This window comes from Neopsephotus bourkii, unplaced genomic scaffold (genome assembly GCF_033783945.1).
Source record: "Neopsephotus bourkii isolate Nb327-2 ecotype Australia unplaced genomic scaffold, CSIRO-AGI_Nbou_v1 NB_962, whole genome shotgun sequence".
Classification (NCBI taxonomy): domain Eukaryota; kingdom Metazoa; phylum Chordata; class Aves; order Psittaciformes; family Psittacidae; genus Neopsephotus; species Neopsephotus bourkii.
Window position 1 is genome coordinate 9,713,856 of NW_026901456.1, and position 27,903 is coordinate 9,741,758.

Sequence of the window (27,903 nt, forward strand, 5' to 3'; positions counted from 1 at the left end):
TTCAAGGCCAACACCTGTTACATATGGCAAAGTCTCACAGAACAGTTAAATTCAGTTCCCTGGAAGTCCTGGGTAGTCATTATCTACAAAGCTTTTGTGGTGGTTCAGGTATATGCTTACAGAATATGAGGGCTCAACACATCATTCACTGAGAATACAGAACACAGACATCCCCTAGCCAAAAACTGAAGGCTTACTGCATACTGCCTGCATGAAAGTAGGCAAAAAAAAAAAAAATAACAAATCAAAATCTTTATCACAGATAACACAGGCTACATGCATAGAAATAAACCACTAAATACTTGCATGACAGCATCCAAGAGAAACCTATGGAGGATCACTCTAAAATACGTGTATACTAAAAAGTGCTATTACCGCAACTGATCACATTCTTTTGCGTATTTATTTATAGAATCATAGAATAGTTATGGTTGGAAAGGATCTTAAGATCATCAAGTTCCAACCCCCCCTGCCATGGGCAGGGACACCTCGCACTAAAGCATCTCACCCAAGGCTTCGTCCAACCTGGTGTTGAACACTGAAAAGGATGGAGCATTCACAACCTCCCTAGGCAACCCATTCCAGTGCCTCACCACCCTAACAGGAAAGAATTTCCTCCTTATATGCAATCTAAACTTCCCCTGTTCAAGTTTTAACCCGTTATCCCTTGTCTTGTCACTACAGTCCCTAATAAAGAGTCCATCCCCAGCATCCCTGTAGGCCCCCTTCAGATACTGGAAGGCTGCTAGGAGGTCTCCATGCAGCCTTCTCTTCTCCAGGATGAACAGCCCCAACTTTCTCAGCCTCTCTCCATACGGGAGGTGCTCCAGTCCCCGATCATCCTCGTGGCCCTTCTCTGGACTTGTTCCAACAGTTCCATGTCCTTTTTCTGTTGAGGACACCAGAACTGCACACAATATTCCGTGTGAGGTCTCACAAGAGCAGAGGGGCAGGATCACCTCCTTCGACCTGCTGGTCACGCTCCTTTTGATGCAGCCCAGGATACGGTTGGCTTTCTGGGCTGCGAGTGCATACTGAAGCCAGCTCAGGTTCATTTTCTTATCGACCAACACCTCCAAGTCCTTCTCCACAGGGCTGCTCTGAATCTCTTCTCTGCCCAGCCTGTAGCTGTGCCTGGGATTGCTCCGACCCAGGTGTAGGACCTTGCACTTGGTATGGTTAAACCTCATGAGGTTGGCATCAGCCCACCTCACAAGTGTGTCAAGGTCCCTCTGGAAGGCATTCCTTCCCTCCAGCGTATCAGCAGAACCAGACAGCTTGGTGTCATCAGCAAACTTGCTGAGGGCGCACTCAATCCCACTGTCCATGTCACCGACAAAGATGTTAAACAAGACCGGTCCCAACACTGATCCCTGAGGGTCAGCACTTGTTACTCATCTTCATCTGGACATTGAGCCATTGACCACAACTCTGTGTGCGGCCATCCAGCCAGTTCATTATCCACCGAGTGGTCCATCCATCAAATTGATGTCTCTCCAATTTAGAGACAAGGATGTTGTGTGGGACAGTGTCAAACGCTTTACACAAGTCCAGGTATAGGACAACAACTGCTCTACCCCACAATTTATTGAGAAACATTTTAGTTGAAACAAACATTTCAGTTGAAACATTTTAGTTGAAACAAACATTTCAGTCGAAACATTTTAGTTGAAACAAACATTTCAGTCGAAACATTTTAGTTGAAACATCAAACACTTCAGTCGAAACATTTTAGTTGAAACAAACACTTCAGTTGAAACATTTTAGTTGAAACAAACATTTCAGTTGAAACATTTCAGTTGAAACATTTCAGTTGAAACATTTCAGTTGAAACATTTCAGTTGAAACATTTCAGTTGAAACATTTCAGTTGAAACATTTCAGTTGAAACATTTCAGTTGAAACATTTCAGTTGAAACATTTCAGTTGAAACATTTCAGTTGAAACACACAGCAGCAGACTCGAGGAAAAGTGGAAAACTTAATTAGTAATGATGAAAATAAACATTGTTTGAAACAGGTTTTTCTAAAATTCATGAGTGTGTCTCCCCCTCACCCACATCCTTTCCTATCCCTGAATGCAAGCTTATGATGGACACCTCATATATCACAACATTTGTATGACAGGAGGCTAGGTGCATGCAGAATTTAAGATGAACAGGGCTAAAAATGCTGTGGGGTGTGGGACACGCACACATAAAAAAAATGAATGGATGAACTTGCTGCAGAGATTAGGAGGCCAACATTACACAAGCAATGAAGCTTTAACTGTTTCTAACCAGCCAAAGAAAAGACAACTTAGACAGAACTACAGCTTCATACAGACATGTAAGTGCAACATCATGGGCACTTTCCTGCACTAAATGCCACTTGGCAATGGAAATTTCACCTCTAATTTCAGATCAATCCCATGAGCAAGAAGTGTGCAATTGTGTCTCCTAAGAGGCATTCCTTCTCCAAAACTAAGGGAATCTTCCTTTAAATTTGATGTACAAAGCAAGAGGTCCAAACAAATGGATAATCAAATGCCAAGACTTTTATATATGTGAAGGAAAAAAACCCAGTATTTTGTTTTAAATCTGCATTTCAAGGAGTAATACAACTCACCTTTACACTAAGAGCACAATTTATTCAGGATTAGCAACTTCATTCCCTTACCTGACTGTGGAAGAAGAACAGTATCATGGTACCTGCCCTACTCATTTAACAGCTGTTCCTTATTTCTGGGCAAAATGTGAATTTGGTCTACTTAAATGAATTACAAATTTAACAAGCCATGTGAAGTTACATGCTGCATCATCTTACGAGTGTATCTGTTGTTTAACAATATTATTCTACACTCCATCCAAGTAACTGATCATTCCTCCTACATTGCAGATTTAATCCATAAATTTTATTTTCCAAAGTTTTGTCTAAACCAAATTATAAAACAAGGAAAAACATAGAAACTTATAATCAAGCCGTAAACTGATATAGCAGTTGCAACAAAGTAGAGAACATAATAACAGGTGTATCATAATTTACAAAACAAAAAAGCTGGGGCTTTAAAACAATGTTTCTTTCCTTAAAAGCTGTCACTTCAGAATATTTTTCATCTAGAGAACATTCCATCCTAACTAGAGGTAAATCCTGTACAATCATGGTACAGTACAACATTACATAGTTTTCCTGGTCATTTGAGTTAAAAAAATAGCAAGATCACACTCACCTGGGCTTTCAATTACAGTACTTCCAAAAATATTTAAGGCTGAGCAGAATTTTTCACTCCTTAGAAAAACAGGAAAATACTGAAAGCCAAAATTAATACAAGCACTATCACAACAGCACATGAAGGCCCCAGTACAGACAGAATTGCTGTTTTATAAAAATCAGCTCTACCACATTCTGTCTGCTCAGACACTAGTGTAAGCAAAAAAACTGTACACCTTGGTTCAACCCTCCAATTAGTTGGAGGGTAATGGCTTGATTCTGACATTACTCGAAATAGTGCAATGACGCTAACAGAGTAACTTCTGTCAGCATATGCTGCGTAGGGATTGCTGAGTTAGAGAAAATTCAAACACAGCCATAGCAACAGAGACTACCATCCAATTGAGAACCAAGTGTGCGCATAAACACAGAGGTTATCTAACTTGACAGTGCACTCATTCTTAAACCCAGGTACCAATACATACAGGTACTGGTAACTACCACTCCTTTTTGTTATTTTTTAACATAATGAATGTCTCTTTTCCAGGTTCTATTCAACCATTCATACTTTTTTCCATTATAATCAAATACACTTTTTTAATTACCCTTTAGTAAGTTTGTTTTGGGGTCTTTTTTACTTAGAAAATGGAATCGCTGGCAAACAAGGTGCTACATGAAACAGGTAACCCGCTTACGAGAATATATGAGTTAACTTTGGCAATGACACAATAAAAATCTGGAAACGTTCTACAGAAAAATCATGAAAATGAAGTCACTGGAGCAGAAGTGTGTTCATTCTCCTTTCCAGCTGTCTGAAGCCTGACAGACCTAAAGCTAGTCATTAATGAATTGCTTTGAATCAGTTTGTTCCATTTTCGAGTTCTGGTTGTGGAAGTGAGAAAGACCTGAGGAAAGAGTCATGAAGTGACCTGTAGTTGGAACTTCTTTTTCTGTTTCAGTTGGTATATTTCCTTAGCCACTCCTTTTGAGGCAGTTTCTGCACTGGAACCAGTGCTGCACTATTAAGGAAGCTTCACTGAAATCTCCTTGCTTAAAAAAAACTTTAAAAATCAAGAAAAAATTTAAATAATCTCTGAGTATCAATAAACTTTCCCTAGAAGATCCCTGCTGCTTGTCTGAACAATCTAAAACATCTTTAATCAGTTAATACAGAAACTGAAGCAACATGAGGCAAAACCTATAGAAAGTTTAGGAGGGGGCACATGATGTGTGCTGCTTGAGAAGACCTAGCAACAAGTCCTAAGCTGCTCCTCAGTTCCACTGGCACTGCATGTTCCTTGAATCCTGAGAGCTTCTTGTGCAAAATGAGTGGTCTAGCCCATTTTCACTTTCTCAGGAAGGCCACTTTCACCTAGAACTCATAATAAAAATCACTCCTTTCATCATTCTCCACACTGAGTAGCAAATACTGGTCTGAAGTAGAAGATAAACTACTCCATTCTTTCAAACTACCAAGGACTTTTAATTAGCAATTAAAAGTATGTAGTACAAAAGGTTCTTTCCTCAGCATCGCCACTGTTCTCAGTTTTTCTGGCCACAATGCAAGCAAGCCTGAATTTTGCAACTGGCATTACAGGAAAACATCCTACCATTCAAAGGCAAAAGCAAGCTGCCACTGAGGAAGAAAATCAACTAATAAAGGAAAATACAACTTAAGATGACAGCATTTTTACTGGCAGGGAACAAACATATTGTGACATTCCAATTCCAGCTTTTTCCTCATACAATTTGGAACACATTTACATTCCCAGATTAACTGAAGACAATCTTCAAGATTAGGCATCACAGTCATATGCAACAATCACATCCCTGCCACACAGAATTATCTAAGGAATCCTTATACCACCTTTCAGAATTCCTCCAACTGTCCCAAATACATCCACCTCCCCAGTAACAGATTTCCATACCACAATGCTTTATGTTTGTTTGGTTTTGTTGGCTTTTTTTTTTTTTTACATAACAACATCTCCCTTCTAGGTTCTATTCAACCCTTTATACCTTTTTTGCATTATAATCAAATACATTTTTTTAAAGTATCTTCCATTCAGATGACAAGAAAAAAATAATCCCGACAAGACAGAAAAGATGGACAGTGTACAACTTATCCCAGAAAGCTGTCTAATCAGTTTTTTAACACATGAACTTGCAAGTTAACAGAGCCCTTTTACAGTTGAAAATGAGACCTTGTTCTGTTCATTAGTTACCATGGACTCTGATGGTCTCTGTCATCTCATCTTACTCAGACAATAAAAAATGAACTCTGATATAAACACCTCTAAATCCTCCCCACGTATAACCAGATGAGGCATTAAAGCCATTTCAACCCTTAATTTCCTCCACATAGTGACTTGCAGCCCTCCACCACAAAACCCTGTGCTCCAGTACTTAAAGGTCTGCCTGAAGATTTTCATGAAGACAGCAGAAGAGGCTGGCTCAGACATGTGCATCTCATACCATCTATAGAGAATTTTGGTTTCATGCACTTTTTTTTTCTTAATCTATTTCCTCACCTCTGAAGTGAGGAATAGAGGACTATTTACTGTTCTGATTCAAAATTAGCTGAATAGTTTCTAATTAGCAGTTCTTTTTCAGAAATTATGAAAAGCAAAAGTTATACTCCTCTTTTCTTCTGAAGCAAGAAAGAACACACAAACATTTCTTCTTAAAAGCCAGGAAATATATTTGTATTTGGTTAAGAAGCAAAAAAGACTGTTAGGACTAATTTGTTCATCTTTTTAACAGGTTACATTTGAAATCAGACAGTCCTGCAATGAAATGTAGTCTCCCATCTTTGAAAATTGTTAGTGTTTGACTGTTAATGGAATCACAAATTCAAAGGCTCTGCCCTTCCAACCATTAAAACCCAGGACAGATTAAAAATATTCAGAAAACAACACATTTCTGTGCACCACACCAACTAAAAATGCATGAAGTTTTAAGAAGCATGATGTGTCTACCTACCTTTAGCTACTGTATTTGTAACATTATTATTCCCAGTATCATTCCATTTTTTCTTTCCTACCAGAGATTGTCTATGACATGCTTTATGATGTTATATAATGGATGTTATCAATTTTTCTTATCTTTCCACTTTATCTTATGCTCTTTCTACACTTCGTTGCATTAAACTATACTGTTATTCTCTAAACCAGCATCATTCTCCCTTACACAGGCTTTCAATTCCATACTTTAAACTATTTCTTGCCTTTTTAACATATCCACCTACATCTTCTAAACTTACTCAGCTTTATCCTTCAAATCTAAAGGCAGCAAAAAAAGTTACAGAAGAACAGAGACACAACAGTTCTTGGTCATCATTTTCACCTTGAGGAAAAAAGCAGAAGCAGTAGGTTTCTTTAACTCTCCTTAGGGGCTAAGGAGGGAAAACAGAAGCGGCAGTAGAAGATAAAGACACAGACAATGCTTCTGTTGAAGGAGCAGTTTCCTCTACCATGCCTTGTATTTCAGCAATGGGAGAGCAGAGGCACTGGTACGTTCAGAAGTTAACCGTGGGTAATTCTTACTAAGCTTTTTCACAGCCTCCACAAACTTTCCTCAATTTCATTTATCTTTATTTTGTTCCTGTTTACCTTGTTTCAAGAACCTTTGAGACAGGGACCAGCATCATCAACAGCTTAAACGCTACTTTAAGTTAGCTGTGGCAGTCAGATGGTATCGAGGAACAAGATTTAAGTAACTCCTGGAAAGAGTAAACACACTATAATTTTTCCACTGCTGCTTCCTCACCCATTTTGTCTGCATCCTTACATCACCCATTTAATTCCTCAGTTTCCCACTCTTCCTCACATCTAATTTTGTAAGTGTCCTTTTTCAACTTTTTCTTCACTTCTTTCAACTGAAAGTATCTTCCTTTTATATTCCGAAAAACATTCCCAGAAGACTGCTTCATTTCTCCTCCTTCTCAAAATCAAATGGAGGCCTGATTTGAGTAGGCATAGGTTTAAACATAATTCATGAAGTACTCAACCTAGATCCATCAGTACCTTTCATTCAGAGCCATGACATAAAACAGCTTCATAAAAAAGACTGTTTTCTTCTATGGTCCTTGTGACATATATTCATGACATTCTCCAGTGCTGCACATACATTCAGACCTGAAACCTACCTGAAGTCGCCTAGTGACAGATGAACTTCACAGTATATTAGGTCTTTCAGAGAAATAATGAATCTAGGCCAATCACTCATTCCATCCCTCCTCTCCAAAAAGAAAGACAATTGTGACAATCTGTGCTTCCAAAATATATATAATTCCATTCCTGTAAGAAAATAAGGGAGCAAACCCTTCTGCTTCAGCAAAAGTTTTATAAATATTACTTACAGAAACAGCATCACACTAAGTAGGACCCACCCTAGTTTCCCAAAACCATTTCTCTTAAATGACCTGTACAGCCTTTTTCGTGTCTGCACTATTACCTGTATTCACAGAACCATAGGATACCAGGTTGGAAGGGACCTCAAAGACTATCTTGTCCAACCTTTCAAGGTAAAGCATAGCCTAGACTAGAACTTCCAACACCCTGTCCAGCCAAATCTTAAGGGTCCAATAATGGGAAATCCACTAATTCTCTGGGAAAATTATTCCAATGGCTGATTGTTCTCCTTGTGAAAAATCGTCACCTTCTATCCAACTGGACTGTCCCTGAGAGTAACTTATGCCCATTACCCATATTTTCCATGTGACTCCTTGTAGAAAGGGAGTCTCCATCTTCTTTGTACCTACTCGTTAAATACTTGAACACGGTGCTAAAGTCTCCCCTGAGCCATCTTTTCTTAAGGCTGAGCAAACCCAGTTTTCTCAGTCTTACCTCATTTGCAGAGTTTCCAGTCCTTTAATCATCTCTGTGGCCCTTCTCTGGACCCTCTCCAGCCTGCCCACATCTTTTGGTGGGGACCAAAACTGAATACAGCATTCCAAGTGTGGCCTGAGAAGCTCTGAGTAGAGTGGGATACTGAGATCTTTATCTCAGCTGGTAATGCCCCAGCATCCTGTTGGCTTTGTCACAGCTGCACACTGTTCATTCATATTGAGCTCTTTATCCATCAGAACACCCAGAACCCTTCCCACAGTGCTACCCCAAATCAAGCAGATCCCAGCCTGTGGTGGAGTCTTATGTTTTCCCAGGTGCAAGACCTTACATTTGTCTTTGTTGAACTTCATCAGGTTCTTGATAGCCCACTCTTCCAGCCCATCCAGGTCACCCAACAGGGTGGATGTCCCTTCCAAAAGGTCTACTTCCCCATTTAGTTTGGTATAATCTGCAGACTTGGTCAGGGAACACCTGATCCCATCTTGCGGATCACTTACGAAGATCCTAAATAGTGCTGAGCCCAATAATGATCCCTAGGGGACCCTACCAGTGACAGGTTGCCAGTTCAAAAAGTAACTATTCACCATCACAGGGTGTAGCCTGTCAGCCATTTCCCCACCCACCACATAGCCCATTCATGTACACCGTAACATGTCAGTTTCTCTAGGAGAAACACATGGGAAAACTGCATCAAAAGCCTCAGAGAAATCCGAACAGTGTCCACTGCTTGTCCCACATCAATCACGCAGGTTACTTTTGTTACAGAAGGCAAACAGTTTTGTCAAGCACAATCTGCCCCTGGTGAATCCATGCTGGCTTCTCCCAGTCATGTGCTTCACTTGACTTGTGACAGGCCCCAGAAGGATTTGCTCCACAACCTTCCAAGGAACTGAAGTAAAACTGATGGGCTTATAATTTCCTGGCTCCTCCCTTACACCCTTTCTTGTAGATGTGGCCATTTGCCTTCTTCCAGTCTTCTGGGACATCCCCAATGCAGTCTCACAATGACATCAGCCAGACACCCTTGGGTGGATATTGTCAGAGCCCATTGATTTGTAGGGGGTCAAGCTCCTGTAACAGTTCACATACCAAGATTTCCTTCACCAATGGTGGGTATGCATTTGCATCAACCTGGGGTTTTGATCCCAAGCCCTGGGGCATAACAATGCTGTTAAAGACAGAGGTGAAGGAAGTGTTGAGAACATCTGGCATTTCAGCCTTGGAGGAGGCCAATTCACCTCACCTGCCTAACAGCAGGCCAGTATTTTCCTTCTGTTTCTGTCTTTTGTTTACAAACTTGAGAAACCCTTTCTTATAGCTTTGACATCTCACGTAAATTTCAATTCAAGCTGAGCTTCTGCTTTTCTAACTGCATCTCTGTACGCCCTTGTAGTTCTCAATGGGTATTCAACTGCTTTTCCATCAATGGTACGTTTCTCTTCCTGTTTTGAGCACTAAAAAGCTCACAGTTTAGCCAAGAGAGCCTCCTGCTCCACCTACTTTCCATACCTTTAAAGGGGATGAACTGTTCCTGTGCTTCCAGGAGAACATTCCTGAAAATCCCCTCACTCACCAGCTCCTTTAGCCTCCGTAGAAACTTCCCATGGAATCCCTCCCAAATGAGCTCTGAGAATGCTGAAGTCTGCTCATCTAAAATTTAAAATCTTTGTCTTAGTAGAAACCTTCAGTATTGCTTATTTAAAACTAACAAGTTTTCCATTTTATATTAGCTTATTTTTTATCCAAATCAGTTCTCCAGCCTGATTCCTCACAGAGGCCCCAAAATAATTTCACTAGCATATATGAAAAGCAACAGAGAGAATACTTTGAATTCTGTAACCGCAGGGTGGGGGGATACATAAGCATAGAGCCATAACTTTAATTCATTATTCTACTCTAGATTCTTGTGAAAATTTTCATATCATAAGTTAATGAAAACAGCGTTTAAATAAAAACTTAAAATGGCAACTGCAATTGAAATAACATAATAACCCCTCAAAAAAGACATATTTGCTCTATTTTAAAAGTTGCTGCACCTTTGACTAATGCCGAAAAGGATATCCTGAAATTGTTCAGAACCTTTAAATTCTCAAAATGCAAGCAGAAATTTAAGGGAAAGCATGTTCACAATTCCATCTCCTTTAGACTTCAATAACCAACCTGTACTGAGAAGTGAAACATAATCCTCCAATGCCACTGCGAGAAAAAGAAACTATTTAAAATGCTTGTCAGATACATTTTAACAACAATTAACAACTTACCACAAAGGAAATTCATATGTAGACATGTAGTGTTCTAGCTGCAAAATACGTAACACATGTTGAGTCACTCCCTTTACAAAACTATAAATGAGTTCTTAATTCTACATTGTAATTAAACAAGCTTCTTCCATGAACGCTACCTAGTAAATTCAAGAACCATAAAGGAAGGTATTTTGTCAACAGCTCTGATGGCAAACCATGTGTCTCTCATACTCTGAAATGAAAGTATCTGAGAAAAAGTACTTTTCAACTCCCAAACACATCTCAGGGGCTTTTTGTTCATTAGCACAGGGTTTTTTTTATTTACATAAGGAATGCTTTCCTATCATTTTGTAGATACAAAGGACAACACCTGATTCACCTCAGAATATTCACAGATGTTCACCTTAAAACTGCACCATTCAACAATTCTATTAGCTCCACAAGCAAACTAATAAATTGCCTATACTGCTTTTGACAGTATCAGTAGAACTAGTCTTGAACACAAGCCAGTCCTGAAAACAGCCTCTCCACGAAACGAATTAGAGACAGTGCAGCTATTTCTTTAATGTATCTATCCGTAAGTCAGAAACGTACAAGAAAAGATTTAATTATTTTCTCTTGCTTTTCAGAACTTCCCTGGCCAACAAACTCAGATCAAACATAGTCCCTTTCCTCATAAAAAATGTTCTGTAAGGTATGAAGATTATCTTCTCAGGTACAACTATATAAATCCTGGCAGCCTTCTGTAGGGCTCCATACAGGACCACGTAGTTCAATTTTGTCTGTTTTTAACTACAAAGAAGTATTCTGCTAGTGAACAAGATTAACATTCTTAACATTTGTAACAAAGACAGTCAACTGATCTCTATGACACCTGAAGTTTAATGAGCATCAATTCAATTCTGAATTGTGTCATTACTCAAACGTTACACTTCAAACACCATAGCTGCAGAACCTCACCAAGAAGGGAGGTTAAAACAGAGAGTAACTTACAGGAGTTGCACATGTAAAATGCAAGACAGGTGTGAAACTAAAGGACTGGAAGTTGTCTGATACCTACATGCCTTCAGAGTGAGCATAATCATGCCTCAGCTTCTGGAACTATCTCTACCAATCCTAAAAACCAGACACCTGGCTCAGGTATGTATTCGCATCAGAACACCTGCTTAATCCATTTCTGCAGAGGCTGATCTAAGACCTTTACAGCAGAGCAGTATCTTGCTTTCACACAACTATTTTAGCATTCTCATGCCACATTTCCTTCCCTTTTAGTCTGTTGAAAATACTGCGGAATCACTCCCATTACCCAAAGATTCTGTCAGCTGAGGACTGAGAACAACAGTATTTGTTCACTAACCAGAGAGCAACCTGAAGTTTAACTCGTGAACCTGTAAGGCTGGAAACCAAAGCTTAATTTCTCTACAGAAGGTAAGTTTGCCTAATTCTCAGTGGGATAAAGAAAAACAGTAGGCTATGGCATATAATGCCACTACTGGAGAGTCTTGTGACAATGTTCATCAGTATAAAATCTCTTCACAGCTATAAACATTTTCCTTGACTCTCCTTAATTTTGTATCATCTTGCTAATATAATAAAAACAAATGATTCTCCTCACAGAATTACCCAAGTACAAAACATCTACTCTTTTCTAAAATGGTATAACAAACATATGGTATAGCTTTTAGATGATGCTTTCAACACATACTTCAGATGTTATCAACACTTGCAGACAGTCGTACCTCTATAATTATCAAGTCCGCTCAATCCCCTACAGTTAGCCAACGGCTAGCTATAAAGGCTCGCAAGAGGCAGAGAACCACACTTTTCATGAGCAGAAAGCACACCTGAACACTGTGTATAGAAAGAAGCTTTTGACTGCCTATTTCTTATTCACATATGGTACCTGAGATTACCTGCACAGACATCTGAAAGCTAGAGTCCATGAGAATCAAAATGCACAAATATATCGATGGAAGATTTTCAGTGGTGAAATTACTGGAATGGAATTGAAGGAAAACAATTGTGTCTATCCTTGCCTCAGGTTTTCTTCACACTTTCAAAAATCAAGTAATTCATCAGAACATCCATTCCTAAACTGCTAAAATACAGTGATATTTCTCTCTCTTCCTTCGTCACAAATTGCTGCCTACCTTGTGTTTGGCTACTAAATCAGTAGGACATGGATTATGTTAAGTCTGTGCATATGTATCACTTAAAGAAATGGACCACTTTGGCCCCCAGACTCAGCAGACCAGTACTTAGAAGCTACAATATTCAACATTTATTCCATAAGAAATATGAAAAGCTACTACAACAAAGTAAAATCTCACACTGTATTCCCTAATAGTCTCCTGATAGCAAACATAAAGCTTACTGAAATGCAAGTACCAGTATGCTAGTTGTCTTGCAATCCTAACTAGACTGCTACAAAGGCACACTGTTGGTACAGATGAGGTCCATCCTTGCCTTTTTATTAACGTTAAAATGACAACTGTAACATTTGTCACTTCAGCAATTTCCCTGTTTTCAGGAAGTAGTAACAACACTGCACTTTAAACTTCAGAAACATACAAAACATTCAAGAATGTATGCTTTGCGCAATAAACCCCCACTGTTTTAAAGAAACAGACCTTGAACACTAGGTTTGAAAGTATCAAAACATGAAAAGTATCTCATAAACACCCCCTTGTAATGTCCATTTGACCAAAAAAAAAAAAAATTTTACATTATTACATTTTCAATACCAGATGAAGCACAAATGTTGCAAATTTACAACTAAACTTTAAGTACCAGGATGCATATCACATAGACTGGAACTGTAATTTCAATGTGCAAACATGGCACAACCATGAACTACAGAACATGACATCCATTACATTTTAATTGGATCTTAAATACCCTACCCTATTACCAGAAACTCCAAATTACATACAGAAAAATACTGATCTTAAAAAAATCTGTATGTCAGTCCCAATCATCCAATAAAAACACTTAACATTTTTACTGCAAATCTTTCCATTTCCGGACAACTTCATAAAAGGCTAGAAAAACAGTCTGACCCTTAACACGATTTACAAAATGTTAACCAACTTCTTCCAAAGTAACAGACAATATGCTAAATAATAAACACATACCAAGAGATGAAGATGTAAAAAAAAAAACAAAAACAAAAACAAAAAACAACCAAACCCCCAAAAACACAACCACCACAAAAAGGAACAGCTCAGACATAAATTTACATAAATTGGAAAGGCTGCCCACTTCCTGGAATGCTTTACAAACCTCTCATGGTACCAATTCCCAGTTTCTCAATTCCCAGCCCTGCCATTATGATATAATTTATCATATAAGGCAAATGCTGTAATTCTTTTTAAAGCAATACCTCTTTGTTTTGATAAAAAGTATGCCAAAGCATTTCCAAAGTTATTAAAAAAACACCCCAACTTTACTACACCTAGGCTAATCTGCTAAAATGCTTTCCTGCATCATTATTTTTCAAGCACCCTGTTACAATTAAAACTAAGAATATTTAATCATGGATTAGTAGAAAATTAACATTAATGTCAACATTAAAAGGAAAAGTCAATATATACTAATTCACACTGTCCAAAACTATTTTAAAAAAGCAACACCTACAATTGTAAGAAAGACGACAGAATATTGTCACTGTGCTCTTATTTTGCATGCCTAGCAAAAGCACAGATAATCACTTTGTTAATTCTGTCAATACATGTGGCCCTGACACAAAGGAAATACCATTTTTTAAATCAGCTGGAAAACAAGAGCTGAAAAAAATGTAAGAGGTAACATAGCCCAAAAACTGGCATATTGCTTGGAACTACTTCATCTCTCTTTAGATTGACTCCAACAGCAACGCTTTTAAATGGAAACATGCTTCAGATTTTGTCTACAGTATATCACAAACTGATTAAACCCAATGAATAGGAATTAATAAGCATCTTATACCAAATACATCAGACCAGCTACATCAACCTAAATCCATATAGAAGCCAAGTAGTTTCAGCTTATGAAATGAAGGTTTGTCTCTGCAAGAAAGTCAACTTTGGCTAAACCCTGGAAGTACCAGTGGGAAAAAAAAACACCACCACAACAAAAAACAGTAAAGAAAGAACAAGGAAATGCTTTGCAATTCACTTCCAATACAATGGATGTCCTCTTCCTCCTCCCCCCAAGAAATCTTTCAGCTTTACCTCATGTGAGAAGGTATTCCTGGGAGAAAAAGACATCAAGATAACAGCAGGGTTCTCGTTTGGGTTTTTTTTTTTTCACTCCTTCACATTAATGTGCTTGTCAGCTACAGAAGCGTAACATCAAGCACCTCTTACATGACACTGGCTACATTGGATTTTCAGCATTTCAACCAGTTTGAAAGGTGACCTCTCAATTTCCTTCTTCTCTCCCCCAAAACCACACTAGCGGCAAATTATGATTTTCAAGGCCCTCTTCTGTAAAATAAATACAAAATGTCTGGCAACAGAGAATTCTATTCCTCCATCACACATACTAACAGCGCATACACGGTTACAGGAAAGCTTGATTTCTTCCAGCTTATCACCTATCCAATGCATGGAGCCACAATACCATATTCCTGACCTTTAATCTATATCTTCAATAATTTACAAAGTTGAATAGATGTGATGTCTTATCTGCTCTTTTGATTTGCTACACCCAGCAGCAGGACTCAGTTTAGGTCACAATACTACTGCCATACATTCTACAAGACAAAACTACATAAAAAGGGGACTGCAGTTCACACCTGGAGCATGTATGGAACCTGCAACTATGTTAAACTTCTGGACACAAAGCTTCCTAAATCCCTGAAAAAGATCCCACATTTCTTCTTATTAAACTGTCAGGGTGTGGCTTCATTTAGCTAGAGTTCCCATTGCAAAGACTTCATGAAATGTCCTGGTTTGCCTGCAAGTGGCTTGAACCAACCCACTGCCTCCTGCCAAGTAAACCCCCCTAAAAGCAAGAGAGGACACCGAATTTAAGCCCACAAGAGAATGCTGCCGCTGCATAGTACCTGTGCAGATAACAGAGCAGTTCCCTCAACACTTGCAGTTCAGGACCTTCCCCCCTCTGGACTGTCTCCTCTAACAGGAACACTGCTCCTACCACCTTAACCCCAGGTAACCAGAGAACATTGTCAGGCACCCACAGAAGAGACACTGCTACAGCCTGCCTTTTTAAAAGGCTCAATAACAGGTGTACTCTTCTCACATAGAGTGGAGTACCCATGATTTTTTGCCTGCGTGAAGGATTCCTCTAGAAACATGGCTCAATGATTTTCCTTACCTGCTAAACATGCACTGAAATCTCACATTGTTTTATAATGCACCAGATTGTAGATTCCTAATCAGTGATTTAGGATTTTGTAATTATGGAGTCTTTGTTAGCTGTTGCTCCTCTATGCACAAAGGAAATATTTTGTTACTACCACTGTGAAACCTATTAATTAAATGCACGTACATAAGGCCATGCTTTCTACAATAAAAATAACCATTACATGGAATTAAAGTGATCTGCTAGATTAACTACTCTAAACCTTCCCGTACAGAGTAAATTGCATGAGGCTTCACACACACACACAGAGAGAAAAGGAATTGTTTATCTTAAAAATAACTTTTCACTTATCGATAACAGTAACTGAAACACTTGCACATTCACTGAAAGTAAAAAGCACAAACAAAAGTGAACCTGGTTCAAGCCAAGAAATTTTTCTCAAACATCTCTGCACTGCACACTAACATTTTAATCTTTCTACTTCCTTAACAACTTACTTTTCCTAGAGACAAGTTTTATAAAAAAAAAAAAAAAAAAGCTTCATGAGTCAGTCCAATTCATAAATGCCCAAAACACTGTCAGAAAACTGAGGCAAAATACTTAAATATTTGCCTGGGTTGTTTGGGTTGTGGTTTTTTTTAGTATGTACTGCATGGATCTGCTGCACAGCTTCATACAGTAAGAGAACAGTGATATTTATAGAAATATATTTAAAAACTATCTGAATGTCCCACAACCTCAGCCATCTCAAATGGACTCTATATACTAAAACTTTAACTGACTAGCATAAAAAAGAAAATGCATTATATGCAAGGAGTCAAAACTCAACTAATATCCTGAATTGCTGTCTGCACTACTTAATTTCACAGTACCCAAAATAAAACATAACCTAGCGATGTTATGTGATGGATAATCCAATTATATGCAATGCTTTTATTTCCTACCTAGCATACTTAAGCTTTATCTCATACAGGATACCCTCTAGTATTTCTGATAGCCTCAACAGCATTCACAGAGCAGACAGTAATTCTGGTCCACTAACAGTTAATGTACGTTATTTAAGTGGTTTGACATGTCACTCCCCTACCTTTTTAAGTTATCAGAAAAAAGTACTTTTATAAATAACTCTGAAAATCGAAAGGAAACCACGGGATTTTTATAAATTAAGCACAAAGAAAAGTGTACTTGCTTCTCCTTCCATTTCTCCCCCCTCCCCCCACGTCCTGACATTGAGCTTTTCCAAGCATGCCAGAAATAAACATCCAAACACAAGCAACGGCCTAGGCTACCGAATTCAACACATTCTAGAGTTAGGACATCAGATCCACCAAGGCCAGCAACACAAAAAATTCTTCCCGTGAAAACATCGGCATACTGCACGAGCACAACAATAGGATGAACAAAGTGTCAAACACAAGGCTGCTGACAGGAACAAGTCTGAAAGCAGGAACCAGAAGAGCACAGTCCTCTGCTTAAACCGTGTGGCATTTTTAAAAACAGTTCGACTTGTTCTGTGACGTTTTCTTAGCGTTTAGTTTTTAAACACAACTGGCAGACAGCCTGCACAGCCTTTGTCAATAGCTTATGGATGGCCATCAGAACGTGCTACAGGTTGATAAGAAAGACACCAGCGCTGCAAACGCCCTGCCTACAGTAGGAAAGCATCCAGAAAGAACTTGCAATGCGCACGAGAGTTTCCCTCAACGTTCACCGGGGGCTTTAAGCTCCAGGCAACGAGCATATTCGTTCCCGGTATTTGTTTCGTGTTTACCCCCCCCCCCCCCCCTTCTCTTTCTCCTCCCTGTCCGGCCATCTTGGGCCGACAGGAGCAGCCATTACTTAACTAAATGACAGGGCCAACAACTTTTCACAGAAACAAACATTTTTCTCAAAAGACCCGGCAGACTCTAGAAACCCGCGGGCCGTCCCACTCCTTGCCAGGCCGCCCAGCGGCGGAGACAGCAGGAGGCCCGGCGGGCGGGACACGGCACTCAGCGAGGACCTAGCACGCTGGAGGCTGCCGGGCCCGGAGAGTAAACAAGTCACTCGGCGACGGGCACCAGGAGCAGCTCAGCGCCTCACCCCAGGCCGGGCCCCCGCTCCGTCCGTCACCGGGTCAACCACCGACTGCCCCCCGTCCGCCAGTCGCCGCGAGGCGCAACCGCTGCCGGGCAGGGCGCGCGCAACCACCGGCCCCCGCCGTGCGGGGCGAAAATCACGAGGGAGGGTCCGGGGAGAGGCCAACGTCAGCAGCGCCTCGCGCGCGCCCTCCTCCCCACCGCCACCACCACCACCTACTCCTCGTCGACCGACCTCCCTCCCTCGCGCACCCCGTTCCCCCGCCGCGCCGCTCGGCGGTTGCTGCCAGCCCGGGGCTCCGGCGTGCAGCCAGTCTCCTGTCCCGGGGCTGGACGGACGCTCGCAAGGCCCACACCCAGCCCCACTCGGCTCTCTCCCGCAAGGGGGACCATGCTGGCTCCGCGGGACAGGGGTAGAGAAAAGAGCAAAGGCGTCAGCGAGGCGTGGGAAGGCCGTAGTGGGGGGCGAGGCGGAGCGCCCTGCGCCCGCGGATGTGGCGGTGCCCCGCACAGCCGGGCTCGCACTCAGTTGCGCCCTCGCACGCACATACTCACCGCGCGGACCTAGAGGACCGGAGGGAGGGGGTTACTGGGCCGAGCCGGCTCCCTCCCCTCCCCCCCTGCTCCCCTCCAGTCCCGCTCCACATCCACCCTCGCGCTTACCTTTAACAGCAAGGCCTTCGTTCTGGCGCCATCTTCATGAAGCCTCAGAAATCCGAAGAGTCGGCTGCAGAAGGGGAGCGGGCGGGAGAAAGGGGAGAGAAGCACCAGCGTTAGTGAGAGTCAGCCCCCCGCACGGGAAGGCGGGCGGACGGGCTCGTTCCCGGCGGGCAAGGACAGAGCGCGGCGGCGGGGGCCGGGAGCCCGCACACGGGCACACACGCACTCCCAAGCGGGGAGCCGCGGGCAGGGGAGGGGGGAGACACAGAGGGAGCGCGGGCCGAGCCGGGACACGGAGACGGCCGGGGCGGAGTGGGAAGCGGGTACCTGTCGAGGCCGGATAGGGCTTCTCTCTCCTCGGCTGTCAAGCTGGCGAAGTCCTCCTCGCTCTGGCCGCTCGCTTTCCCCGCCGCCATTTTCTTTTCCTCATCACCGAAAGGAGCAGTAGAGGCGGCGGCAGCGGCGAGCGACACTCCGCACGATTTCATGGAAACGCAGCGTAATTAACTCACGATCGCAACCCCCCCCCCCCCTGCGCGCCCCCAACACCCCCCAGCGCCGGGCGGGGCGGGGTGCCCGACACACACACACCACAACTTTTATTACAACAACAACAGCCGGCAGGGAGGGGGAGGGAGGGAGGGAGAGAGGGAGGAGGGAGGGAGGGGAGAGGGAGGGAGGCGGGGGGAAGCCCCGCTGCTCGGAGGAGGAGGAGGAGGGAGGGAGGGGGGAGGGAGCCCCAGCGCTGAAGACTCGGGGGAGGGGGGGGAGGAGGCGGTGGCTGCAGCGGCGGCGGATGGCGGAGGAGCGGTGTTTACATGGCCGCGGCACCGCTCGGCCTGGCAGCGGGGGGTTTCTGGGAGCCGGGGCGGTGGGGGCCCCGCACGCCCTGCCGCGCGGGTTGCGCTTGCCGCCTGTACAAACTTCCCCAGCCGCTGCCCAAAGTTGTTGTAATTGTGTCACACAGCGAGCCCCACGCCGCCACCGTGACCCCCCACCCCGCACCTCCCCGCTCGGGCCCGCGCCGCCAATCGCCGCTTCCGCGGCGCCGCACGTGACCTTTGTTGACTTACGTCAGTCATAGAGCTCTTCCACGGATGCGCTTCAGCTCGGCTCGCTGACATGGTTCCATTGGCCAGTGTCTGAGGGAAGAGGCGGGGTGTCAAGGATTCGCGGCTCAGGAGAGGTCTGCCGAGCTGTCATTCAGAGGGGCTTTTCGATTACCCAGAGGTAGCAGGTTTGGCGTGCGCCTTTAAAAACCGGAGGGCGAGAAGGCGGGGGAAGGTTGCGGGAGTGGCGGGCGTTGGGGTCGGGTGGGTGAATAAGAGGAGGGTGAGTTGCTTTAATGGGTTGTTGCGTAACGGGGGCTCCAGGTAGAGGGAGCGGACGTTGCTGAAGAAGAGAGCCCTGCTAGCGCCTCGCGGGCTGGGGGAAAGCCGCGTTCGCCCGCCAGCCCTGGCTTGGACACAGGGCGCTCTTGTTCTTGGTACAACCGAAAAATAACGGCTTCCCCACACGGGGAGCGGGGATCGTATTGGCTCGGGCTACCCGCTCTTGGGCCGCGGGAGGAAGGATAAGCCATCACCCCCCGAGGCGGTGGTTGAGGTGGCGGTTAACGCCCATGCAGAAGGGCGGTGGCGGCGGCCGAAGTGAGGGCACCTCCGGTGGCAGGACGGTTGTGGCTTCACCCACTCTGGGATGTGGAGGCGCCTGTGCTTTCTCAGTGGCTTGTGGCTGGCGGCTCGCAGCGGAGCGGAGACTTTCCTGCCGCCACTCGCCACGGGAGAGCGACCGTTGGTCCACCAACGGACGAGCGCGCGACGGGACTCGTCCCGTGCTGGGCGCGAGGGAAGGTGAGGGGGGAGGGGCGGGGGGGGTGTGTGTTAGTGGGGTGTTAGTGAGGCGGGGCGCCCAGGGGAGAGCCGCCCCTCTGCGGGAGCCAGTGACAGGTGGAGCGGTGCCCGCTGGCGTCAGCCCCGCGGCCGTCGCGTCACGTGGCGCGGGGCGGGGGACCTCTCGCGAGGCAGCGGCAGGAGGGCGGTGTGTTGTGATGCGTTGAGCGAGTCGGTTACGGCGCGGTGGGCTGGAGCGGGGCTGGTTCATAGGGAAGCGCGAAGGACTGACGTTGTGCTGCCGGGAGCGTCTCACGCGTAAGTCTCTTGAGCTTTTTTGAATGTTGCGGAGAAAGGAGCTTTGCGTGCTCCGATTGCTTCCCCTTTATGAGGCTGAGCTTGCCCACCGTGTTCTTTGTGGCTTAAATGCTACCTAGGCATCCTTGGTTCCTCGACCTTCCTGGCTTATCCAAGAACTTGAACTTCCTGTTGTCTCTTTGCAGTCCTGTTAATTTGCCTGTACTGCCAGGAAGCTTTAGGGTTTTTGAAAGTCATTAGATCTTACATCTACGTACGAGGAAACAGCCTTCTGGGGGTGCATGGTGGCACAGCTCACTGCTTGTACCCATTTTGCTGAACACGGATGAGCAATGATCTTCTGTAACATCACTGTATCCCTTCTCCAGTGTCTAGCCACAACCCCATGACAGGGCAGACTTTTTTCTCTGCGAGTTGAAATTTCCTCCCCTCAGAACAAGGCCTGTTTTATGACTGCCAGGTGCTCCCAAGCATAACTGAAGCTACAAACTGCCTTTGGGAATTAGGTTAATAAGGTCCAAGGCCACTATCTATGTGATGTTCAGTCACAATGGGTTACTGGTTTTATCCCCTCTTAACTGCCACCCTGAAATCTTGTACTCATTAAATTGCAGCATGTTCCTGCCTCTGTAGGTGTTACAGCTATTGTTTGCATGCCAGTGATGCCTTCCAGTTGGATCCTCAAATGTTTTCTGATCCTGGAGGTGTCTGTCGCACAGTGCAGAAACATGGGAAGAAGTGTGCAAGGCAGGTGCTGCTTCCAAGCTCACTGATTGGAGATGTGGTCCAGTCAAAGTCTTGAATCATGCAAAGGAAGACAAGACTCAAATTAGTATGTCCTTGCTTTTCTTAAAAGCCAAATCTTGTCATGTAGCCATACTTTATGATGCAAATGCAGTTAGAACACAGAAAGCACCTGAGTGTGCTATGGTTGCATATCTTGAAATAGCCAGCAGGCAGCTGGTTAGAGTGTTGGTATAATAGACAGGCATTAGTGTTTAAAGTACTTTGGTGTCCAGATAAAAAATGGGTTATTTTTGGTTCCGAGAATGAACCACAGTCTGTTAATGGTGAAAAGAGCTGTGATCAAACATCCGTCTTCACCTGTATTTTACATGGCTTATCAGTCACACATTTTCTCATCAGCACAAAGGACTACTGATGGGTAGAGTGCCAAAATAAGATATTTTAGCAGTATTCCAAGTGTAAGTCAGTGGAAAGGATAGTAAAGAAAACTATTTCTCAATACAAGGAAGATGTTTTCTAAATTACAAAGCAATTCAAGAGACTTAATAGAAGCAGTGACAAAGTGAGTGCCTGCTCTGCTTCTTAGTTCAGCTGAAAGTGTAAGTATCATGAGAAACTTCCATGCACCTGAAGTCACAACATCTCTAGTACCCAACTGCTACTCAACCACTTTTAACCTCTGTATCCTGCCTGTATTGCTTGCATTGAACTTCTAGGTGCTTTTGATTTGTGTTTTGGTTTGTGTTTGGTGGGGGTTTTTTTGTTTGGGATTTTTTTTGTGTTGGAACTACTGTTTGGATGACATGAGTTGTCTTGCATTTTTTCAACTCTTTGAGATGCATCTAAAGCTTAGCTTCTGCAATAATAGCAAGAAAAGCTTGAAAATGCATGCTGAAAGTAGCACTTCCTGCCTTTGCAAACAGTCAGGTAACAGTTTTGGGAAGTAAGACTCATATGTCATCACCTGCATGAAAGGAGTCTGTTTCAGGTAAGTGTGATGCTTGTCTTCTGCTTTAAGATATGCCATGGAAGCTGACCTCAGAAGGAATATGTCGTTATGTTCTCAAGAAGAAAGAAGGGAACTGCAGTGGTGTTCTTCATTTATTACAGATCTATCAAGTATTACTTAACTCATTAGGTTTTAGCTTAGTTTAAATTCCAAAGTCACCTGTGAGTCTCCAGAATCACTTAGGTACTTTCCGCATGAAAGCGATGGACTGATGAAACTCTTGGACTGAACAGTACTCTTCGGGTCCCCCTTCCCTGTATGTTTTCATCCCCATTAATTTTCCATGCAGAGTTTTTGTATTCCTGTACACTTTGTCAGGTTCTGCCTTGTCATGCTGCAAGACTTGCCCAATCAGTTAAGAAACTGAGTGCTGTTAGTATGTGTACAGCTGCAGGGTAATTTATGCCAGAGAGAGCTCTGTTCCAGGTAGATGTTTGACATGCTGGTCATTCTCTGCAGCTTGAAATTGAGATGCTACATTAACGCACCGCTTCTGAAAATCAGTATTGGAGACAGCAGAAGTTTGTTCTACAGTTCTCTTTATAAATAAATGTACATTGCCTTGTGCCTTTTTTTTAGCTGAAAAGCAACTCCCGAAATTGCTGCAAAAAAGTTGATATGGAAGGAAGACTCAGCTTCAGCACTGGGGTTCAAGCTGTCATCTCACTGAATGTCAGTGGTAGTTGTGGTATCTCAAGCATCCAGGTTCACTGGCAAATAGGACAAGCCTGAGCACGTATCAGTGAGAACTCAATCTCAGGAAAATAGCTCCATGGTAGGATGGGACAAGGGAAGGGTGACCTGCTCCAGATCTACTTTTCACTCTCACATCAATATTACTTTTCACGTTTAACTCCAGCAACCAAGTGCTTAGCCTGCCAATGTCAATTAAAGGAGGGAGGACCTTTTTAGAGGTTGTGGTGATCCCACCATCTTTAAATGAGCAAGAGTACAGTAGTCTGTCGTGAATGGTCACCACAAATACACTGTAAATCTGTTGAAGTCCTGACTGGAGGCACTTCTGCTATGATAGTTACTGTCTAGTGTCAGGAATGCTGCTTCTCACAAAGTATGAAGCTCCTTGCTGCAAGTCTCCTGAATGGCAACCGCACAAATAGTCCATTAACGTTCAGAGCCCTGAAAACTTGGCAGATTTTTCTGAAGAGAATTCTACCTTAAAAAATGACTTGGTCTTCAAAATGTAAAAAGTTTTGGGCTGCCTGTGTGTAAAATATGGAGGAGCAAATGCATGCAAATACTAAAATGTTTTAGTGCGTACATCTTAAAAAAGACAACCGTGGATATAAACTCAAAGGAGTTACCTGGTAGGAGTATACCATACTGGTTTGTTTTAGCCATACCTAATCTTCCACAACTCAGGATATGGAGCTGTCCATGTGACTTCTTTGTGCTGGCTTTTGGACTTTAAAAAAAAAAAAAAATTGAGAGCTTTTTCTTGAACTTTCCAAAGCTCTGTATAGTATCACACAAAAGGATTTTTGTTTGGTTGGGTTTTTTAAGGCAGTTACTTCAGTATGTTGATAGTCTGCAGGTTGAACTTCCTTAACTTTCAGCATGAATAAGCTGAACCTCTCTCCCTGTTTTCCTTTAACATGGAATTCTTCCTGGACAAGGCAGCTACCACCAACTCACTTTCTCAAAACAGTATTCCTTGCTGGACTAAATCTGACTTATTTTCTGCGTTTCCATAACACTTGCTCTCCAGAAGAACAGAGGTTCAGTGCAGCGCTTCTGTGGTTTTATCAAGTGTATAAAAAAGCCAGACTTGCTCCGTGAACGTTTTCTGGATCACAGTGGGTTTCCATGGATGACTACTATTCTTCTACTATCTGACCTCCTCATCAGATCCATTCTCAGATACGTGCTTATTTTCAAAAATGCTGATTAAAAGAACCTTTTGATCATTATTAACATATTTGGTGTGACTCCCAAATCAGGTAGTAAATTTGAGTGAGTAATATATCAATCCCTGCAGGATACAGTTAAAATATCACATCTTGCATAGTCCAGAACATATGTGCTAGTCACCTACAGCAATATTTCTTATTTCAACCCCTAGAAAAACTATGGTGCTTGAAATTAGGTGTATCAGGTCAAATTGGTGTTTCATTCCTGCTTGTGAAAGTTCCTTTGCAGTTGCAAGATATGAGCTACTCAGGAAGTGAAGGTAAGTCACCTCCTTACACTGTCACACAAGAGTATGAAGAAGCTCAGGATGCACGTATGATCTCTCATACTTTTGGTTTGGTTTTGTTCTGGGTGCCCTTGTTTCATTTTTGAAGGTTTTCTAGGTGTGGAGTCAACATTATAATAGCTCAGAAGACCTCTAACTATAAGGCAAATACCCTTTTACAGTAGCCCAGGAGAAATGTGACAAAACAACCCTCTTGGATTTGTGTGTCCACTGAAAACAGCAAAGAAAAGGAAGCTAATCAGAAGGACCCACAGGATGCCATTTTGTGCCTTAGAAAATGTAAATGTAACCTGCACTATTGCCACCTTGCCAGATTTTAGTCAAGCTGCCTGAAATATGTGACTATTGGGCATATAAGGGAAAGCAGCCTAAACTAATACAACCTGACAATGGATTAGTCAGGAATAAAGTAGCTCCTTTGTTTAACCTTCCATATTCATTAACAGTTGGCGGTTTTCTGCATCTTTTTTCTTCCTGCTCTTTTCATTTACTCCACTGTTAAAGCAGAAAAGCTTAGATTACTAAATTACGTTGTTCTTGAAATTTGGAACAAAAAAACGTGGTACTTCATTTTTGTATTTTAGTAGTAGCTCCTATATTGTCTAGGAGTTCACAATAAAATGATCTGCAATTTGCATGTTCCCTGTACCACCTTCACTGAAGTTCTGATGAGTGTGGTGTGATAATCCATGTTGAATCTTGACAGTGAGTGATGGTCAAGAAAGTAGGAGACTGATCTAAACCCCAAGTTTTTGTTTGAGGTTTTTTTCCCTCCAAAATGAACAAAATAGTCAAATGCTTTTGCTAGCTATAAGGAAAAACAATACATGTGTAGAATTCTTATTGCAGCTAGAAAGGAAAAGAAGTCTTTCCGGTACTCTCCATCACTATGTTAATAAACAAATTGTTCTTCAATCTCAGAAATACCATACTAACTATGGGTGCTGAAGGGAGTAAAAGTGAGCTAATCTAGGAAATTCATTATTATCATGAAGGTACTTCTTCTTCATGAAAGCATTAAAAAAGTTAGTATTAACTAAATAGTTACAGACCTTCTATAGTATTGTCTGTCTTGCTTGAATCATACAGTAATTTTTGTCTATTGCCCTCTTCTCTTGGTTAGCTTGATTTTAAAACCTGAACTGTATCTGAAAGGCTTGCTGCTTGAATTCAGCTGGAATTTAAGTGTTAATTCATAGTCACAAGAAGTACCTACAGTTACCAGTTGAGCAGTAATACCTGTCACTGTGCAGTGTGCCAGCAGAAATCATAAAATTCCCCTTGAGCAACAGAAACTTCAAAGGAATTGTTACTTATTTAAAAATAATAAACAACATGCCAACAATTCAATCTAAACATGGAAAACCGTGCATTTGTATACATAACCTTAACTGTATTCTGAACTGTTTTATGAAATTCAGAAATATTTTTACTCTGGATATTTTGTAGATCTGATATGTAAAAGGCACTCGTTCTCTGCATGCCAGCATGAGCACGCTTGCCTGTTTGCTTAAGTTCCATCAGTAGAAGGGAGTGTTGGAAGAGCTACCACTGTATCATATATTTTGCACTCTACAGATCTCTGATATTAATGTATGTGGCTATTTCTGCAGAGTTGGAGAAATAAATAATATGAAAAAATAAACTTATCCAGGAAGTGGTTCATTTACAGTGCTTCTGTTCAGAGATACATTTTCTTTTTTTTTTTTTAATCACATCTCTTCCCCCCATCACTTTCAGCTGTGTGCATCCATTGCAAATACGCATTTGGTGTGTGTTCCAAATGTGGGAATGATTTCATTGGTGTTAATAGTTTCAGGAGGTAAGTGTCCTCCCCCCACTATGAGGTGGATGTGGCAGCTTATGACATTGCACCTTCCAAAGAAATCACCCCTTTGACAGATGCTGATCATGAACATTTATCTGCTCTTCAAAAGCAGAGAAAAAAAAAAAATAAAAAATTGAGATTTCTTGCCTGCATGACTTCTCTTACAATTGTTGAGAAGCTGGTAATAAAATACTGTGTTTATATTAACTTGTCTTCATCTTCAGGTTGGCAGTTGTAGCTCCCCTGAAACTTTATAGAATTTGGCAAGTGCTGCCAAGGAGAGGGCGGCTGAAAAAAAAGTAGCTTTATTTTTCTCCAGCTAGGTGTTTATGTATGTCTTAAGATGCTAGGCTAATGCCTTTTGTAGCCTACTGGTTTTCTGGCTTGTAAGTAATAATAAGTAAATAACATTTCTAAAGCAGCTGTGAAACAAAATTACATCTTTTCTTATGTAAACATCTGAAAGGAGCTGTTCATGATGCTCAGCAAACTAGATGAATGGATGTCTTGTTTACTTTTGTAAATCCTGGGACAGAATGCAATATTATTCAAGTTGTATTATCATTTGGTATTTTTGCTTTTCTCCTAAAGCAGAGGCGGTCACATGATCTTACTGGATTTAATTTAGTGCTTTATAGGCAAATCATTTCAAGAAAGTATTTGAGAATTATTTTTAAAAGCCTCATCTGTTGTGTGTGCTGCTTTTTGTTAAAGATTCTTCTGAATGTCTAAAATGACATGAACAGCTTCAATACCCAGTCTGAGAAACTATTTTGGTTGTAGTCACAGTCTTTTCTGCCTGTTTCCTACTACATCTGCCTATACAATGACTTCTAAAATCCAGTGCTTTTGCACAATTAATGGTATATATTAAGTCTTGTAATCATGTAGAGACAAAAGTTGTAAAGGTGGAAATGGCAGAAGGGGCTCTGTGGCATGTGATATGTCTTGTACAAAGGTAAGGTAGTGGATCAGGAAGCTCCATTGTACACTTGCTAGATGCAGACAATGAAAATTCTCCACCCTTAGAGCAATCAGTGAGTCAGGGAGCATTTCAAGTAACATAAAACATGATGCTTATATTTGAAGACTCTTGCTGTAGGGTGTGCAACTGTTCCCTTACATTTTAGAATGTAACCAAAATAAGGTGGCATCCCATCAATGCGATGCATAGGACTGAATGGATAAGGAACAAGGTTGTACCCAGACCACATAATCTTGTTCAGCATGTGTGACTGGAAGATCAAATAAGATGTATACTCAGTTTTGATTATTTTGTTGTTCATAGAATTGCTACTATGAGAGGTAGATTCTATATAGTAGCTCTGTAGTGGTTCCCACCATAGTGTTTCCTGCATGTCAGTAGGAGCTGATCATGAGAACATTGGGATGGCGTGAGGAAGATAAGCAATTTGTGTCGTAAGCTTGACATTCATAAAACCAAAAGCAAGCCCTGCCTTTAAGTATACATTTTCCCTTGTTTCCTCCACCCATAAGCTGTATTTTACTTGAGAACCTGTGAAACAGGAAATTACTAGTTTAGGATTGGTTTGGGGAATTTCCCATCTTAAAATTTCTAAAGGTATGGTTTGGTTTCTGAATTTTGCAGTTGTGTGTTTGTATGAAGAT

The 27,903-nt window shown here is 42.2% G+C and overlaps 1 protein-coding gene across 17 annotated transcripts in view; it reads right to left on the reverse strand.

The window, feature by feature from the left end:
• Positions 1-19,636, reverse strand: part of KDM6A (lysine demethylase 6A) — a 158,176-nt gene extending 138,540 nt beyond the window's left edge. For all 17 annotated transcript variants that reach the window (XR_009726379.1, XR_009726378.1, XM_061359307.1 and 14 more), the window contains exons 1-2: positions 18,653-19,636; positions 18,329-18,392 (exon numbers count right to left, since the gene is read on the reverse strand). Coding sequence is in view for 15 of the 17 variants with exons in the window: in XM_061359307.1 (XP_061215291.1) it covers positions 18,329-18,392; positions 18,653-18,813 (225 nt within the window). In the remaining 2 variants the exon portion in view is untranslated. The remainder of the gene's footprint in view (positions 1-18,328; positions 18,393-18,652) is intronic.
• Positions 19,637-27,903: the final 8,267 nt, after the last annotated feature.